Source organism: Sarcophilus harrisii, chromosome 1 (genome assembly GCF_902635505.1).
Source record: "Sarcophilus harrisii chromosome 1, mSarHar1.11, whole genome shotgun sequence".
In the NCBI taxonomy this organism is placed as follows: domain Eukaryota; kingdom Metazoa; phylum Chordata; class Mammalia; order Dasyuromorphia; family Dasyuridae; genus Sarcophilus; species Sarcophilus harrisii.
In genome coordinates this window covers 494,822,915-494,842,253 of record NC_045426.1, presented here as the reverse complement: position 1 = coordinate 494,842,253, position 19,339 = coordinate 494,822,915, and the positions used below count along the sequence as shown (strand labels likewise).

At 39.2% G+C, this 19,339-nt stretch overlaps 3 protein-coding genes across 6 annotated transcripts in view; 1 reads left to right on the top strand and 2 right to left on the bottom strand.

The window, feature by feature from the left end:
- ENOSF1 (enolase superfamily member 1) overlaps positions 1–1,705 on the top strand; it is a 51,077-nt gene extending 49,372 nt beyond the window's left edge. For all 4 annotated transcript variants that reach the window (XM_031946563.1, XM_031946561.1, XM_031946560.1 and 1 more), the window contains one exon: positions 1,453–1,705. In XM_031946563.1, coding sequence (XP_031802423.1) covers positions 1,453–1,554 — 102 coding nt within the window. In that variant the 3' untranslated portion in view covers positions 1,555–1,705. The remainder of the gene's footprint in view (positions 1–1,452) is intronic.
- Positions 1,706–3,932: 2,227 nt separating this feature from the next.
- On the bottom strand, positions 3,933–17,699 carry TYMS (thymidylate synthetase). The gene is made up of 8 exons (XM_031946565.1): positions 17,620–17,699; positions 17,149–17,492; positions 14,355–14,428; positions 9,684–9,858; positions 8,257–8,358; positions 6,622–6,797; positions 5,378–5,449; positions 3,933–4,257 (listed from the first exon to the last, which is right to left on the bottom strand). Exons 2-8 carry the CDS (start codon positions 17,384–17,386, stop codon positions 4,120–4,122), a joined length of 975 nt encoding a protein of 324 aa, XP_031802425.1. The 5' UTR covers positions 17,387–17,492; positions 17,620–17,699; the 3' UTR covers positions 3,933–4,119.
- The window catches only part of CLUL1 (clusterin like 1), a 36,763-nt gene continuing 34,855 nt past the window's right edge, over positions 17,432–19,339 (bottom strand). Inside the window, exon 8 of the mRNA XM_031946769.1 lies at positions 17,432–17,619. Within this exon, the coding sequence (XP_031802629.1) occupies positions 17,432–17,619 (188 nt within the window). The remainder of the gene's footprint in view (positions 17,620–19,339) is intronic.

Here is a 19,339-nt window from a genome sequence, read left to right as displayed (position 1 = left end):
ATCTAGCTGTTATATAAGATTTGATTACTTCAGGACTTCTTTGAAACAAGCCTCTATGAAAATACTCTCGACAGCATTTCCATTTAAAGAGTTGTCTCTGAACATCATAGTCATCATTCAGAAAGCTTTTAAAGAATTGTTTCAGTTTTCCAAAAATTTGAACTTGAAGAGGGAAAAATTCAAAAGTTTTATGCTTTTTGTTTTTCTTCTCAGGTTACTTTTACCTTCTGAATGCAATTCTTCCTGTGCAATAAGAGAACTGTTCAGTTCTGCACACATATATTATATCTAGGATATACTATAACTTATTTAACATGTATAAAACTGCTTGCCATTTAGGGGAGGGGGTGGGAGGGAGGGAAGGGAAAAATCAGAACAGAAATGAGTGCAAGGGATAATGTTGTAAAAAATTACCCATGCATATGTATTGTCAATAAAAAGTTATAATAAAAAATAACAAATTAAAAATTTTTTTTCAAAAAGTTTTATGCTATTGTTTTCTTGTCCATGTTCATTCATTGCAGGACTAGGTGTTGTGGTGGTTAGGTCCTTGAACTTGAGTCAGGAAGATGTTAAAAATCATGCCTTAGACACTTACTGGTGACCCGAGACAAATGATAATCATAATATCTAGCATTTACACAGCTCTTTAAGGTTTGCAAAGTATCATATATATTTTTTCATCACCTCCTAAGCTATCAACCTCAGTTTACTCATCTGTTGTTGTTCAGTCATTTTAGTCATTTCTGGCTCTGTGACCCTATTTGGGGTTTTCTTGGTAAAAGATACTGGAGTGGTTTGTCATTTCTTTCTCCAGCTTATTTTATAGATAAGGAAACTGAAACAGACCAGGTAAAACTTGCTCAAAGTCACACAGCTGGTAAATGTTTGAGGCCAAACTTGAATCCAGGGAGGTGAGTTTTCCTGACTTCTGGCCCAGCACTGTAATGACTGCACCATCTAGCTGCCCACTCACTCATCTGTATAATAGGATAATAACACACATTTCACAAGGTTGAGGATCAAATGAGATAATATTTATAACTATAAATGATATATTTGTAACTATAACCATAACTAAATTATCATTCAAACTATTGTTATCATTCAGTTAAACAATTAATAAGGGACTATAATTGCTCAATTTCATCTCTGTAGACATAACTATTAGGGCCAAAAAAGGGAAGTTTTTCCAAATTTATCCTTTATTTCTCAATTCAGTGTGATGATATACAGACTTAAAGTCTTGAAAGTTGTATATATTCAATGTAAAGCATCTAAAGTTTGATAATTAAAGCAACTGAATTACCTTATAGTTGGGTTTTCATTAAAAAGAGGTCAAGGCAACTCTATTTCTGAGAGTGGCAGTATCACACTGAGCAAAGAAGGCTGATGTTTCTATTCTCTTGGGATAGCACTGCTTAATTAAACTATGTATTTTTTTTTCCCAAGGATGCCGGCTACTCCACGGAAATGAAAGAAGAGTCTGTAAAGAAGCACCAGTTTCCAGGGGGTGAAGTTTGGCAGAAGCTCCTGGCTGCTCAGCAAAATTAAGTTCTTAGCCTTACTATGGCTTTTTCTTCTCGTACAAATGAATTTTGAATGGAGAGGGGGAGGAAAGCTTATTTGATTTCACATATCACAGTAACAATATCATTCAAATCACAAGATTTAATCATTTGAGATAAACCTCAGGTATCCTCAATGATCTGGGAACCATATTCTTTGATTATTTTCTTAAAAGATAAAATAGATTTATTATATATGTTAGTGTTTCCATGTAGGACTGGCTATGTTAAAATGTTAAAGTACATTTTAAGAAATGTTATATCAGAATGTTTGCTGTTCTTACAAATGGTACATTTTTTTAAGAAGAAAAATGATGAGCCCAGAAATCCCTGGATGATATTTGATATGGAACAAAGGCAAGATGTTTATCAAACACTAGATTAGTCATTGACTATTGTGTCTTATGAACCTAACCTGTTCCACTGACCCATCACTCAAAGGTATTTGGGGGTAGCTCCTCCTGTTCTCTACTGTTTATTAGAAAGAGGAAAGGAGAGGAAAAGCTGATCCCTTTTCATTCTTTTAAACATATGTCTTCCAAGCATTGACTACATGCCATGAAATTTAAGTCTTACTATCTCTTAAGTGACATCTCTGAAAAGGTAAATCATCCAGGTCTAGATGGAAAGATTCATCATAAATCCCTAATTAAGCCTTTAAGAAGGAAGCTTGAGTAATAATGGGAAATTTTCCTAACTGTGTTCCATATTGTATCAATATTGATGGTTTTAAAAAAATGCCAACATAGTTTAAAATTTTCAGTGTGAATAATAAGTCAAGTATGTTATGACATTTATTTGATAGTCCATAAATATACACTAACTCTCCAAGGAGCCCCAATCATGGCAGATGGGCAGAGAAATGAAGAGTACAATTGAGGAAATCAAGGCCAAGTAGTGAAATGATTGGTCCCAAGTCCAATAACTAGAGGCAGAATGAGAACCCAAAGTCCTGACTTTTGTCAGGAACAGTCCATGCCCCCTCAGTAGAAGATGAAAGAGAACAAACAGAAGGGGATGGCTTGGTCCTGAAAAGAGCAGATTGCTGATGAGCCTGAGTGTTGGAGCAGGTCTGGATGTGAGTCCTTCATGCTGGATGCCGAGTCTACAGAGTCAAAGATTAAAGTTGCTTATTTACTTTGGAAGGGAGGGACAGGACCAACAGAGAAGTCCATACAAAACACTTGCTCCCAGAGTAGGAGAACCTTAGGAGAGGCCTTTGGAGCCTTTTTGATGGCAGGGGTCCTTCTGTGCAGGCAGCTGGAGACCACTGATAATTGTCATCCTTGCTCCAAAAGGATACCAGCTTCTTATTCCCAAAGGTTTTTTATTGGCCCCAAGAGAAAAATAGCCTTAAGCATCCCCAAGCATCAGATTATAGGAGTCAAGACTATGTTACTCCAGGAAGACACAGGTCCCTTCATGGCCTGTTGTTTTGAGAAGATAAACATACTTGAGATAAATCGGGATCTTTGTGGGGACAAAGTGAGGCCACAGGAAATCCCTCATTTTTCCCAACTCCAGAAAGATGCCATCACAACCTTCCTGTCCTGAGCCATGCCTTGGGTACATACACCATAGTTAGATCTCCTTATGGCAAGGCCAGGCCAGGCCTAAAGGCAATACTGGAAACAGCAGCTTTCATGTCTCCACCTTTTTAAGTCTTACTTCATGTCATCCATTCCCCAAGTGGAAAAAAAAAAAAGGAAACCTTTGAAATTTGATGGCCACATGGTTCTGTAACAAGCAATAATATCTGTAACTATAAGTGATATAATTTATTCTGCAATTCAGGTTCTGTAACAAGCAAAGCTGAGCAATAGTGAAACTCATTCATAAAAGCTGATAGACATGTTTCAGAAAGTATAAACCATATTATATCTAAAATATGATATGAGTGACTTTTGTTGGTTATTTGCTTTGCCATGTCTACATGATATATTCAATGTATGTATTTCTCATTTTTCTTGAATATTTATATGTTAAAAAAATGTTTAAATGGAAGAGTCAACTACTGACATTTTTAATTGTCTTGAACCATAACCTGCCACTGTGCTTTGCATTTAGTGAATGCTCCATAAAGCATTAGTTGATGGAGATAACTTAAGATAGTCCAAAGAGATCTCTCACTAGTAAATAGAGAATTCATGTGTAGGGGAACATGGATATATTACATTAAAGAATAAGAAAATATCTACTCTGGAATGCAAAAATTGCTTTATTTTAATAATTACATAAAACAAAAATTGCAACTTTGTTTATAACCATTCTCTATATATTTGGAATAGTGGCATTCACTTTTGTTCAAGTCAGGTACAACTATTTCAGATCAGATTATTTTATATTCATACACATATGTGTATGATCATTTTACCTATGTGTTTGTCATAGGGGTGAATTAGATTTCCTCCACTCCTAACACCCCTTTTCATATCTTTATAACATAAACTACATTTTGTTTGCCAAAATAAGGATGCTTTATAATAATATACAGTCTACATAATATCTTGGAAAAGACAGAATACATTTTCAGCTGGACATTCAGGCTGCTTTAGACAGCCATCTCCATTTTAATAGCTGGATGCGGATTGTAGTCTTCAATCAGGAAGTCCTCAGCCTTGAAATCATCAATAGCTTCAACTTTTCGAAGAATTTTGAGTTTAGGGAAAGGTCTTGGTTCTCGTTGAAGCTAAAAGCATAATTAAAAGGTAGAAATCAGATAAACACCACACATCCACAGAAAATAACTCACCTGAATTTTCAGAGGCTCAGTATGAGAAAACATCATGGAAGTACCATAGGGGAGCATATAGTGAAAATTAAGTCTCTACACAGCAGCAGTGGATAGAGTGCTAGGCCCAAGTTGGGAAAGTTAAATTTAAATCCAACCTCAGAACCTCACTAGCTGTATAAACCTGGTCCTGGCTTCCTCACCTTAACTATAAAATTAGCATTTACTTAGCAGTGTCTGACATATATTAGGTACTTAATAAATGCTTCTTTTCTTTTCTAGGCAAAAATAGGTAGGTATCCTATCTTTTGGATTTCCTGAGTAGATAGTATTTTTTAAAATAAACTTCCCAAAATATAGATTAATTAGGAATAACAAATTATTGGACAGGTGAGTATTTTTTAAAATAAACTTCCCAAAATATAGATTAATTAGGAATAACAAATTATTGGACAGGTGTTTTATTAATAATAGTGAATAGACTAAATTAGAAAAATAGACTACCAATATGTGTATATAGCTTTGATAGGAGTTACACATGAATGAACTATGCTTAGAAATGATTAAAAAAAATCAGACTGCTTGGGGAAAGGTGGGGTTTTTCATGATGCCAAAGTATTCCTTATTACAAGGACTGATATCTTTGCTGCGGTATTCCCCTAGTGATACCATAGAATACTACATATTGAGAAAGAATGAAACAACCAAACAAGTTGGGTCCAACAAGTAACCCAAAGAGTGACAGAATAATGGTAGGCATTAGGCAAGACTGGTTAAAAAAAATTTTACTGGCATATGTATACACATACAAGGCAGCTAGGGGCTCAAAGGACAGAATACTGCACCTGGAGAATCAGGAAAATCTGAGTTCACATCTGGCCTCAATCTCTTACTAGTTATATGATCCTGTAAAGTCAAATACTTCATCCCTTGGAGAAGGAAATGGCAAACCAGTCAAGTATCTTTGCCAAGAAAACCTTCCCCACAGACAAATGTAGAATCAAGTGTTTGAGTCAAACACAACTGAATGACTGAAGAATTCATGCATACATACATACATTCAGAAAAAGCATCTTACCTGAATTTTCAGTGGCTCAATATGATTCAAGTATATATGAGCATCTCCCAGAGTATGTACAAAATCACCTGGCTAAAATACAGTGAGAAGAAACAAAACAGTAATGATGCAATTTAAACAAAGAAAACATTAGAGTACAAAATCCACTTTTGCCAAAACTGAATTAAACAATTCAGTTTAAATAATTGAATTTAAACAATTCAGTTTTTTTTAAAAATACAAGTCAGTGGGGAGCCAATGAGCCCCCCCCGGGCCTCTGCCCCACCCCACCCCATCCACTTCTTGTGCAAATGCTGGTGCATGTTCTGTTTGGAATTCATTCATTTGCCATTCTCCTGGTCTGGGAAAGGGAGAGGTGATACTTCCCATCCCCCTACTGTGCACAATGTCCTCCAAGGCCCACCAGGGCCATTTTCTGGGGGTAGGGAGTAGCAGTGGGGTTTTTAGAGCCCCAGGTGGGAGTTCAAATCTCCAGTGAGGTCACAGTCGCTGTTGTTTTGTTGTGTTGGATTTTTAAATGGTCAATAAACCTTGAGCAGACTCCCCTCAACAAGCAGGGGGCCCCTCCAAAAAAAAAAAAAAAAATTAAAGTCAGTTTTTAATTTATTTGTTTAGACTTGTTCTTTCTATAATGTGTCACAGAACCATAGATTTGGAGTGGAATATGCCTCAGAGGTCAAGTCCAACATCCTCATTTTAATTTTTTTAAGCAATTAATATTTATTGAGCAAATCAAGAAATATATGTGACTCCTAATTTTATAATCTATTATGATCTAAAGTTTATGATTTTAAGAATCCTCTGTATATTTAAAAAATAAAACCCTATTTCTCTAGATTACCCTATGACAACCTTTTAAGAATGACTTTTAAGAATGCCATCAGATATAGGTTATATATATGTTCAATTAACATCCTCATTTTAAAGAGGAGGAAACCAAGACATACACAAATTAAGTGACATGTCTAAGACAAGATTTCAACCCAGACTCCAATCTAGGATTCTGGCCACTCCATTATACTGCTTCTCATCAAAATCTTTCCTTTCAATTAATACACAGCAACAATGAGATTAAAGATTTAGTCCCTAATTTTACCGGAAGGTAAAGAATGACTCAATTCTCACTCTTTTTTGGAGAAATTTTAAAATTTCTCCATTTTATCCCAAAAAGTGATACATGATTATTCTAATAATGAAGAACTCAGTGGTTCATTTGGTGCTTAACTTAAGAAAAGGTTTTCTACCTTCAGACCTGTGACATGAGCAATCATGTAGGTGAGCAGGGAATAACTGGCAATGTTGAACGGCACCCCGAGGCCCATATCTCCAGATCGTTGATATAACTGACAAGAGAGCTCGCCATTCAGTATATAGAACTGACAGAGAGCGTGACATGGAGGCAATGCCATCAGAGGAAGATCTGCGACCAGGAATGAGAAAAAAGGAGACTGTAAGTAAGAATCTTATCAGCATACTTCTAATCACGTCTCAAAATAACCTATCATGATAATCATAATAATGGTAACTGGCATTTATTTTAAGGCTGGCAATGTGCTTTGACAACATTATTTCATTTGATCCTCACAACAACCCTGGGAGGTTAATAATGATATTACCATCCCTTTGTTACAGAGAGTTAGGCAGAGATTAAATATCTGAAGCTGGATTTGAACTCTGATCTTGCTGACTTCCAAGTCTGGATCTCTATTCATTGAGCCAGCTAGATATTATAGTGACAGTAAGAAAAAGATAACTAATAATCATATTAACTCTAGCATATTATAAATTCTTTATGGCCAGGGACTTTTATTTTTTACTTTGTATCCTGGTACCTGGCACATAATTTGTTATTTTTTTTTTAAGTCTGTGACCCTATTTGGGGTTTTCTTGGCAAAAAGGCACTAGAGTGGTATGCCATTTCCTTCTCCAGATCATTGTACAGATGAGGAAACTGAGGCAAACAGGGTTAAGTGACTCACCCAAGTTAATAGTTATCTGAGTTAATAATACTTTAGTTAATATCTGAGGCTAAATTTGAATTCATGAAGATGAGTCTTCCACATCCTGTGCTCTATCCACTGTACCACCTAGCTGCCCTCCCACATAACAGCCGGTGTCAAATGCTTACTAATTTGGAAAAGATAAGGATTCTGAGCTTCCTCATTTAGTTTCTCTCAGTATAACAGGAATTACAGGTTGGTACCACCACACTCAGCTTCATGTCATTTCTCTGACCAACTGTGGGAGGGTATATGAAGGTAACACTTATACCACTTTACTCTTAATAGTGTTTTAAAATACAATTGAAACTGGATTAGAGCAATAGTGTTTTAAAATACAATTGAAAATGGATTAGAGCTTTGCCAAAATTCTCTGTTAATGTGTCTCTGTCAATAACCCCATTTCTTGGCAAAGATATCGAAGTGGTTTGTCATTTTTCAGACAAGGAAACTGAGGCAAATAGGATTAAGTTTTTTATCCACGATCACACAGCTACTAAGTATTTAAATTCAGGTTCTCCTGATTCCATGGCCAGGGTTCTATATGCTAGCTTCACAGCAACAACTAAAGTCCATTCCTGCCAGTTCTAAAATTCTACAATATTCTGTTTTCTCTTTATGCTCTCATCATATTGTTTCTAAGTATTTCTAAATATTTTTTTCTATTGTTAATGTGCCTTCTCAGAACAGAACTGCTAAGAAATGTTTTTGTAAGGGCACAGTCACTTAGAGATTCAAAGAAAGCCCTTAACTTAATTATCATCATTTAATTTTTAGATACTTCCTAAATGCTTAAATCCAAATGGATTCAGAAGTTTTAGAAAAATCAGCACGTTTTTGGTTGGTATATGATTATAATTTATTTTAGAGGATACCTACCTTTAGGATTCCAGGCACACATAATGATCCTTCTGTCATCAGGGTTGGTTTTGATTGTGTCAATGACTTTTTGTAGTTGATCTATTCCTTGCCCAGAATAATCTGAAAGTTTAAAAAAAAAAATGCAGAAATATTTATAAGGATGAGAGCACAAAGAAAACTCTGAAAATTGTTGGATCTTGGAGCTTCAAAGAAGATATCTTAATTGCCCTTTTTAAAATGGTGAAATCATGAAATTGCCACTTCCAATGTTAGAGGGTCCTACTTGTTGGAAGTTTCTTTCTTAGACTGAACTTAGGATTCAAGCTGAGTCAATCTGCTTGACGCTAAAGTGTATTATTCTACCCACTACATGTTTGTCTGTTATCCTGTACCTGACAGTTATTACTTGGCCCCAAATTTGTAAAAACTTCTTTTCCCCCCAAAAAAAGGGGATAAGAAATGGTTTTTTTTTTATTATTATTTTTGCTTTTTTTTAAAGACAGTAGAGTTAGAGAAAAATTAAACAAACCATATTGTCAAAGGGATGCCAAATAGAATAAGTAGTAATAGTAGCTATGATCAGACAGGTCAAGTTCCAGGAATTTACAAGAGCCTGTGGTGACAAATGCTATAATAATTCAATTTTATTTTCAGTTCCAAATTCCCTTTGCCTCCCTCCCCCATCCATTGAGAAGGCAAGAAAAACAATGTCCATCATTACAATTAGGTATAATCATACAAAATTAATTCTATGTTACTTGGATATGTACCTAGATTATTATAAATTTGTAAGGAAATAAACACAGGCAAATGGGGAGAATTCTGAATTAGACTAGTAAAGACAAAGAAGTTGGAACCAAGGGAAAGTCAGTAATTTCTGCTCTGCAAAGCATTTGCTGGGAAATAAGACTTGGTGGAAGAGTCGAGGAATGGAAATGTGTACAAAACTTTAAAACAGAAAAAGGCAAGAACCATAAATAAAAGAAGGTCCTGGAACTCAAAAAAGGTCTAAGCATTTAAAGTCCATGGAATAGGCCTGTAAGCCTGATGTTTTGACACTCAGTACTAGGGTGATTTGGGGCAACTCATGTAACCTCAGGCCTCAGTTTCCTAAATAGAGAGTTGGACCTTTAAGGTTCCTTAATGGTCCTTTAAGGACCATTCCAACTCTATAATCTATTTTCCTATAAAGAAACCACTTGGGTAAGATGCTTTGAGGTTCAGCTTTGGAAGCTACTCCTTGCTTCTCAGGCATTCACACCATCCAGAAGATGGTGTGAATTTTAAGGTCCAGGAGGCCTCATGTGGGTAACAGACTGTGTTTCTTTTTTTACTCCCCCAGTACACATTTCTTATTTCTCCATACTCTCGTCTGAAATAATAGAATACACCTACATTCTTGACAACACATGTGCAAAGCTGACTCATCACCCAAGTCTCCTCACCTGTGTTCATTTCTTTGTATTCTGCCCCAAAATGTCTCCACTGGAAGCCATACACTGGTCCCAAATCTCCTTCCTCCCTGGTAGTGAATCCCTGCTTGTCCAAAAAGTCTCGAGATCCATTGGCATCCCAGATTTTCACTCCTTTGGCAGAGAGTTCCTTAGCATTTGTAGAACCCTACAAGAAGTGAGAAAGTCTCCTTCTACTCCACTGTCAGAAAACTCAGGGGGCTACCAAAATGGCATCACCTGTGCCTGGGAATTCTTGCCCTGTGAACAGCAATGGGACGCACCTCTATCTCTCAGACTTCCAGACTTCCTTTTTTTTTTCCCCCTGAGGTATTTGGGGTTAGGTGACTTGCCCAGGATCACACAGCTAGGAAGTGTTAAGTGTCTGAGGCCACATTTGAACTCAGGTCCTCCTAACTTCAGGACTGGTGCTCTATCCACTGAGCCACCTAGCTGCCCCTATCTCTCAGACTTCCAAGAGAGGCAGGATAGTGTGGTGAAACTATACTTGGGAGACACAATTCATGGGCTTGATGCAGGTGCAGTTGCTGCACAACTTTGGACCAGTCATTTTTAATTTCTTTGACCCAGTGCTTCCTTATTTGTAACATGGATGTAATATAGTTGAAACCTGAATTGCACTGTACCTACCCTCACAGAGCTGTTACGAGGATCAAAGGAAACAATGACACATATTTAAAGAGTACTTTATAAGACTACCTTGCAAGGTAGAACATCTCCAGATGAGATAATGCTTATTGAGTGAAAAGTGCCACATAAATGTAAACTAAAGAGAAGAAAAAATAAATCAAATGTTAATATATTCTTCCAACATCAAGTTCCTGTCTCTTACTCCTTATCCTTCATAACTTCAACTTTAAAAAGATTACCTTCTCCCTCAAATTCTTAAATTCTAAGTCCCCTCAATTCTTCCTTTACTTTCTTTCCTTTTCTAAAGTGAACTCAAATTTGTTTTTTTAAGTACTATCACTTTCAACATATTTTCTTATCTTCCAAATAACTCTTACAAGAGTTTATTCTCCATTCTTTCCTCATAAAAATTTCTTGTTTGGAAAGTTCCAATTTCTCTAATTTTTTTCTCTTAATCTAGTCAAGACTTATTAAATACATACTATGTAACCATTATTAATGGTTACATAGTATGTATTTAATAAGACCCAAAGACTGCCAAGTCACAAAGATGAAAAAAAGATCATGGTTCCTACTATCAAGGAAGTTACACAATCAAAATACAATTAAATGAATCTGAGACATGAAGGTGGAAAAGGAGATTAAATGAGGGAGGAATAAATTCCAGCTGAGGGAAAGAAAGTCTTTCTGAAGGTGATGGACCTTGAACAGAATTTAACCAGCTGTGGCTTCCAGGTCTAAGGAACAACATGTGCAATTTAGAGAGAGAGAAAGAACAGGATGAAATAAGGGAACGGATAATAGTAACAATTTGGCTGCCTTGTAGATTGTGTTCAGAGGAGCAGGACACATTAAGCTTGAAAACTAGGTTAAGCCACATACGGAGGGCCTCATGGGCCAAGGAACAATGTCTGAATTTTGTTTGGTGGGCAATGGGGAACCATTGAAAATTTCTGAGCAAGGGAGTGAACAAATTTTTCGCAGCAATGTGAAGAAGGGCCTGGAGAAAAGAGACAGACAGTCAGGAAGTGATTTTAATAGGACAAATAAGAGAGTTAATGAGGGCTTAAACTAGCATACTTAAAATGGGAATAGAAAAGGCTAAATGGGAGAGATACTGCTAATGCAAAATCAATAGGACTGGGTAATGGATCACAAGTGGAGAGGGAGAGGGAAGAATCAGATTTCAAGTCCATAGAGACAGTAAATTTAGTACTGGGCACTGAGCTAAGCACAAAGAAAGGTAAAAGACTGGCTCTCAAATAGCCCACAACCTATTAAGGGAGAGAATGTGCAAAGAAATAAGAAAACAAAGCAAGTAAAGGACAAAAAAGAAGCAATCAATATAAGGAAGAACTGAGATAAAAGGAGACCACAAAAGGCTTCTTGATGAATATTTTGGAAGGAAACAAGGAAGCTGGGAGGAAGCAAAGGCCAAGCTTGGAAACGTCCAGAGTCAGGCCATGGAAGGTTCTTTGTGAAAAACAAGGAGGCTAGTGTCAATGGACAGGCCTCGAAACCATTTTGGAAAGGCCTCTTCCAAAATTATGCCAAAAAAATTGTCGAAATGCCTATATCCTTTGATCTAATAATACGACTACTCAGTCTGCTTCCAAAGATAATCAAGGAAAAAGGGAAAGAACTTAAATATTCTAAAATATTTATGGCAGCTCTCTGGTGACAAAGAACTGTGTATTGAAGAGATGCCCATCAATTGAGGAATGGCTGAATAAGTTGTAGTATATGATTGTGATGGATCATTACTCTGCTATATGATGAGCTTGATGTTCTTAGAAAAACATGGATAAGATAAAATAATGAGCAAATGAGCAGAACTAAACGAATATTGTATATAGTAACAATGATACTGACCAAGGCATTTCAACTATTATAAATACCCAAATATATGAAGGAAGATAGTATCAATATCTGAAGAAAGAGTTGATAAATAGAAATATGTATAGAAGGATTTTAAATGTACATATATATGTGTATATATGTATACATATGTGTGTATATATATATATATACATACACACACATAATATACATACACACACACACACACACACACACACACATATATTTGTGCAGGGGTCCTCAAACTTTTTAAATAGGGGGCCAGTTCACTGTCCCTCAGACTGTTGGAGAGTTGGACTATAATAAAATCAAAAACTTTGTTTTGTGGGCCTTTAAATAAAGGAATTTCATAGCCCTAGGTGAGGGGGATAATCGTCCTCAGCTGCCGCATCTGGCTGCGGGCCGTAGTTTGAGGACCCCTGTATTTGTGTCTAATGGCAGCTATAGGGACACAGGGCAGGAAGGAAAATAAAGAAATTTACATGACCTTATTTATATTTAAAAGAAATACCAAGTTGTACATAAGAGATTTGAAATTTGATGTGCAATCATTTGTTAAATTACACAATATTATGGAAATACTTTATTTCCAATATATATATATATATATATATACACACACACATATATATATATATATAAATATATATAAAATAAATTTTAAAAAGAGAAGAAAATGGATAAAATGATCAAAAGAAACAGACTCAGGAAGAAAAGGAAATTGTGGACAGAGAGGGAATGAGAAGTTCTGCTTAAGACCAGATGACTTTGAGATGTTTACACAATATCCAAGTGTGATACCAGCAAGCAGTTGGAAATAAAGGAATGGAGCATGGGGAGAGATTAAAACTACACTTGAGAATCATTTGCATGAAGGAGATAACCAAAGTCATTGCAATAGATGAAACTGCCAAGGCAGAGACTCTAGAGAGCAGATAACTGAGGACATTCACAGTTAGGAGGGAGGAAAAAGAAAAATACAGGAGATAGAAGAGAGCAGTCTTCAATTTTCCCTCCATCAGCTTCTATATTAAGAAACTGTTATTCAGTCATTTCATTTATGTCCAACTCTCCATGACCCCATTAGCAATTTTCTTGGCAGAGATATTAGAGTGCTTTGCCATTTCCTTCTCCAGCTCATTTTACAGATGAGGAAACCGAGGCAATTAAAGTTAAGTGATTTGTCAAGGTCACACAGTCAGTAAGTCTGAACCCAGATTTGAACTTGGGCTTCCAAATTCCAGTCCTGATGCACAATTCACTATACTCACCCAGTTCCCCGGGATTTCTGGCTTAATGCTATTGAGTCAAGTTCTAAAGTCCGGGACTAGAAACTGGAATCTTTTTTGATAATGGGCTTTTAGCATTAGTCTTAACCCCAGAGAAGAGACATTGGATAGATTAGTATCCACGGCCTCCAAGAGTGAGAATCTCCTGGCTTGTGGGTAGAGAAAGATGGCCAGACTAGGAAAAGCACTTGTTTGTCTTTCATTCTTGAAAAGGTCCATGACATTGGGAAGAAATGCCACGAGGTCACTTACCTCATTTTCCCGCCCAGAGCCATCTGGGTCCAGTGGCCAGATATAGATTAAGACAACTGGAGATGGTTCTGGATGCAGTGAGAGACCTGGGCCTTTTTAAGCTAAGGTCTTCCACAGATTTCAGTTTGACTGAAGGACCCATTCAGTAATTAAGACTAGAAGGATGAAGGCAGACGGCTTTTAGTACATCTGTCTTCTCTTCATGTGAGCCATTTTTAATTCAGTTCTTATGACTGATACTTTCACTAGTAAGTTTTTTTATCTTAAAAAAAAAATTGATATCTTTTTTACAGCAACTTCATTTCCAAATATGTTTGTCCTCCTCCTTTATCTGGGGAACCAGCTCTTGAGAAAAAAAGTTCAGAAAAACAAACCACCAGGAGTCTTCTAATACATGTAATGTCACACAGGCATGATTTCCCTACCCTCCCCACCCCTGCCCCGGCCGGGCCTCTGGGTCTATTCTCTAAATAATAACTACTTTTGCTTTTTGCCTATACCAGAGGTGAGATAGTATTTAACATTATGATGCTAGAGAAAACAAAAGCAGTAATAAGTGTTATTTAGAGAACTTAAATGAGGGGAACTTTAGGCATCAGCTAGAAAAATTTACCTTAATAAACCACAGCAATTCCTCTAGCACACCCTTCCAGAACACACGTTTGGTTGTCAGCAAAGGAAACTCATCTGAAAAAAAAAGACCACCACCAAAAGACCATTACAGAAAACTGCATTAGGAAGTTAGAAAGGTCACCCTGAAATAAAATGTATGAAGATGGAATAACTCTCCTCCAGGAGCACATAGCTTTAATGTAATCAACATTAATAAAAAAAACAAACATTAAAAAAAAAAAAAAAAAAGCATGTTTTCAGCGCAACTAGCCTGTGTTGCCACCTGCCACACGCTACAGGGGGTGTTCAGCTGAGAAAGGTTAGGATGCCAGCATGGGAGCAAAAATGTGTTCTGATAAGTCACACAAGCTGCCTCTTTAACTCAAATGTTGTGGACCACCATGAAAATAACCTCCAGAACAGTTTCCTGAATCTTGGTGGATACTGAGCTGGGCCACTACTCCAAATTCTATTTATCCCAAAAATGATAATTTGCTCAATCTGGGTTGTGAGGCCAAAAAAAATCAGGTTAAAGGCAAATAGAAATAAAAAAAAAAATTAAAAATAACTCTGCTCATGGGTACCAAATGCCTTCAGATTATTTGCTTAGGTTGAACAGAACTTGATATACCATGCATATAAAATGTCTGCTCTATTTTTTACAATCTCTGGAGAATGAGTATCATTTGCATTTGATATGGGCTGGATAGTTTTTTTGGTTTGTTTTTGTTTTACATCAATGTTCCTAGTACAGTTGGAAGGAAATTTAGAGTATATCTAGTCCAGCTTCCTTATTTTAAAGTGTAGGCCCACAGTTCAACTGACTCCCCCCAAACCACAGGATACTAAGCAGCAAAACCTATATTTTAAATATAAAGTCCTTTCCATTTCTCCAGATTTCCAAGGGGAACTTGTACCCCAGAGGACTTTTGTGGAACTTTTAGGCACCTTTGAGAATCCTGAGTGCTATCTTGCCTATGATACAGACCTCAATTAGTCTGACTCCAAAGGTGCTGAGCAAGGCTTGCTATATCCACAGTTATAAATCTTCCTGGTTATCAATAACCCCCAAGTAACTGTAGAAGGCTCGAGTGAACCACTGATTTTTCATGGAACTGAAATGGACAGTGTATTTGTGGAGTAGAATTGAAGACAGCATGTAGACATTCATTTTCTTTCTGGTGGAAATGACAAGTCAGGGAAACTGAGGGGTAGGGTGGAAAGGGAAAAGGACCCGACAAACATGTCAAAATATTTAGGAGACGCCCTGTTTTTCACAGCGAAGGCCCAGCAAACCAAGTGTGCTGAGTTTGGCTTAACAATAATCCTTTGCACCCTGGAATGACTTCATCTGCTGGCAAAATGTCACTAAGAACGCTATCCATCACATGTTCACAATCCCTGTCCCTTGTTACTGGCAGTTACACTCTCAGAACTCTAGTTTTATGCCCCGCAGGGTGGACATGATCCCCAAGATTTGAAACAATGGCTGTTCCCAGGGGACATACATTGTCCTGAGAAATGCTAACCATGAGAACTATCTCAAAATCTAAGAATGATTGTGTTGTGGATCAAGCCCTTTCATGTATAGAAGGGCTTCAGATTAGTAGTGTTAAGCCTTCCTTCTTAGAAGGGGAGGCTTCCATTTGCAAATGTCATTTTCTTCACTCTGAAATTATTTAAACTTCTATTTTTGTCCCGGCCTCCTGTCTCCAGCTTGCTGTTTTGGCTCCGGAAGAAAGCTATATAAATATTATGAAAACTACTTGCCCAAGGTCACAGAGTTAATCAACAGCAGAGGTAAGTGAGCGTCGTCTCCCTGCTGTAGTGGATGGAGGCTAGACTCGCGGACAGGAAGAACGGATTTCAAATTTTGCTTGTGACTCTTCAAGAGTCATCTCTCTGGGCCCACTTGGCCACATCTGTGCAGTGAAAGGTTTGGGATGGATGACATCTAAGGCTCCCCTTCTGCTCGACCAAAGAGACTTGGTCAGTCTCTTCCCCGCTTTCTGTGGGCTGGCCGAGGTCCACGGGAAAGCTCTGGAGCTGTTACTTAAGATATGGGTTAGAACTCTAACGCTTTAAAGTTTTAGCGACTTCCCAGTCCGTCTGTTTAAACGGGGAAGTGGAGAGTGCCCTCTCTGCAGAGGAGATGAGCCGAATTCAAGCCCAGCGCCAACACTTAGCCACGTGACCCCGGGCAGGTGGGCTAACCCGCCGGCCTTTACCCGCGGAAGAAAGAAACGGCAAGCTATCCCAGGGTCTTTCCAAGAAGACCCCAAACGGGATTAGGAAGGGCTGGGCACGAGCAAGGCAAGCCGGGGGAACGGGAGGGCTGGAAGAAGAACTGAGCGCCCCAGGCCCAAGCTCGGCCCCGAGGGGAGGTAAGACGCCGCCTCCAGCTCCCTCCGCTGCAGAGGCGGCTTCCCCGGGCGCCCGTTACCAGACGCTTGCAGGTGGGGTGTAGGCTTTTCCTTCGGTAATCTGAGAGACGGCTCTCTCGGAGCATTCGGAGGAAGGCGGGGGACATTAGGGAACGGTAGCCGAGGGAGAACGTGCGGTCTCAATAAAAATGCATTAAAAAGCACGCCCATGTGACCCTCGCGGTCAGCTCTCCCGGAGGCTACGGCGTTTCCGAGGCTCCAAAACGCTCGGCGCGCTCCCCGGGCAAGCAGAGGCCGAGTGCGGCCGCCCGGATTATCCCACACCTAAAGCCTGGCTCAGAAGCGGCGGGTAGCCAGGGCCCCGCTGTCGGAGCCGCACCGCCCCTCCCGCCCCGGCCCCCCTGCCCCCACCTCGGAGGTTGTAGCGGGCCTGCAAGCCGAACACGGACAGGGTGCCGGTGCCCGTGCGGTCCCCCTTCTGGTAGCCGTGGTGGAGGATGTGCTCCAGCTGCTCCAGATACTGCTTCTCCCCGTGAGCCCGGGCCGGGGGGCGGGGGCCGGAGCCCGGGCCCGCGGCGGCGACCTCCTGCGGCTCGGCCCTCGGCTCCGGCGCCGGCCGGCTCTGCAGCTCGGAGCCCGCGGCGGGCATGGCTGGGCGGCGGGGAAGGAGGGAGACCCGGGCAGGGGAGCTAGCTCAGCCCTCTGTTTGGCGCCTTTTTCTCGATTTAGGCAATTCCTCTTCCTGCTGCTGCAAACTAAAACGGAATTTCCGCCTCAGAGACCCGGAGTCCGGCCCTCGGGGGGGATGGGACGTCCGCGAGAGCGGCCTGGCAGCCCTCCCCCTCTGCTCTCCCGAGGCTCCCCCCTGCTCACACTCGGTACCTGGGCCTGAAGGTGGGACTTTGCGTGGCTCATTCATGCCACGCGCAAAGCGAATCCTTCCTCCCCCAACTCCGCCCCCTCTCAGACCTGTTAGGCCTTAATCCTGCATCCCGAGGCCAGAACCGCCCCACCAACAGGAGGCGCCATCGCTTGCCGAGGCATTGCCTCCCCAGGCCTGGGATGCCCTGCTCCCATCACTGGCCACTGCCTCCTCCCCAGGCCTGGGATGCCCTGCTCCCATCACTGGCCACCGACCCCTCCCCACTTCCTGTAAGTCCCAACTAAATTCCCATCCTTTCCTACCTTTGCTTTCCCAATCCTCAATGCCAGGGCCTTACTTTGGTTTCTCCCTTAGATCGGTAATTCCTTGAGATTAGGGTCTGCCTTTTGTCTCTTTGTATCCCCACATTTACCACAGTGCCTGATACCTTGTGGGAGCTTTACAAATGTTCATTAATTCCTTGATTGATAAAACACCTTCATAGACCCATCTTTTGCCTCTTTCTGAGTCATATGCTTAGCATTGTCCCACGCACATAATAGACTCAATAAATACTTATTGGTCGATTGATAAACCAACAATATCCTCATCCCAATATCATGTAAGCACCTTGATGTTTGAGAGATGATTGACTTACATTCAAACATGCTTGATGAATGAGAGATGCCTTTAAATCAAGATCTCCCCAAATTCTTTTCATTCTTAGAAGATCTCTATTTCGCACACACTCTTGATCTTAAGATTTCTATTCATGATACAGCTTGGGCTTTAAGCCTGTACAGTCATTTTGTAGTAAAGCACATGAAGTCAGGAAGATCTGGTTACAAGTCCCTGATAAATACTGGTTAGCATGTCACTTAACCTGTCAGTGCCCAAGGCCAGGACTTGTAAAACTTTTTCCACTAAAGATTCCTTTTCCACTTAGAAATTTTTACTTGACCCAGGTATATAGATATATAAAATAGCCTAGATTATATTGATTTGCGGATAATAAATCATTTCATAATCCCCTATGGGTTATGAACCCATATGGGGTTCATAACCCATAGTTTAAGAAGCTTTACTTTAAGACAATTGCAAAACTCCCAGTAAATTCTGCCTTTTAATGTGGTCATAATTGGAGACAAGAATCATGTTAATTTTAGGATTAACTTCTTTGGCTATTAATTGAAAAACCCCTCATATAAAATTTTCAAAAAACATTATCAAGTGATTATATTGACTGGTCTAAATTTACCTTATACTTTCTTATTGTCTGGAAGGGTTAAGATCAAAGCTTAAAGGGAACTTTCAAGGTCAATCAGCCTCAGTCTCCCACTACTGCTGAATCCCTTCTGCAAACATCCTTCTTGTTCCGTCATTTTAGTCATGGCTGACACTTTGGGTTTTGACCCTCTTTGGGTTTTTGGAGTGTTTTTCCATTTCCTTCTCCAGTTCATTTTACAAATGAGCTATTGAAGCAAACAGGGTTAAGTGACTTGCCCAAAGTCACACAGCTAGTATCTAAAGCTGAAATTGACTTTTTTGATTTAGCCTCCAATAAGGAATAAGGGAATAACTTTTTTTAAATAGCCTTAAAACAGGAGTTGAATTAATAACAAGTAGTTCCTCTTAAGTATAAGATCTTTGTAGTTCAGTAAACACTTTTGAGGCCAAAAGAACTCATAGTTAACAATAACTTCCCAATGTTACTAATAACACTTTTAAGTATCAGTGTCC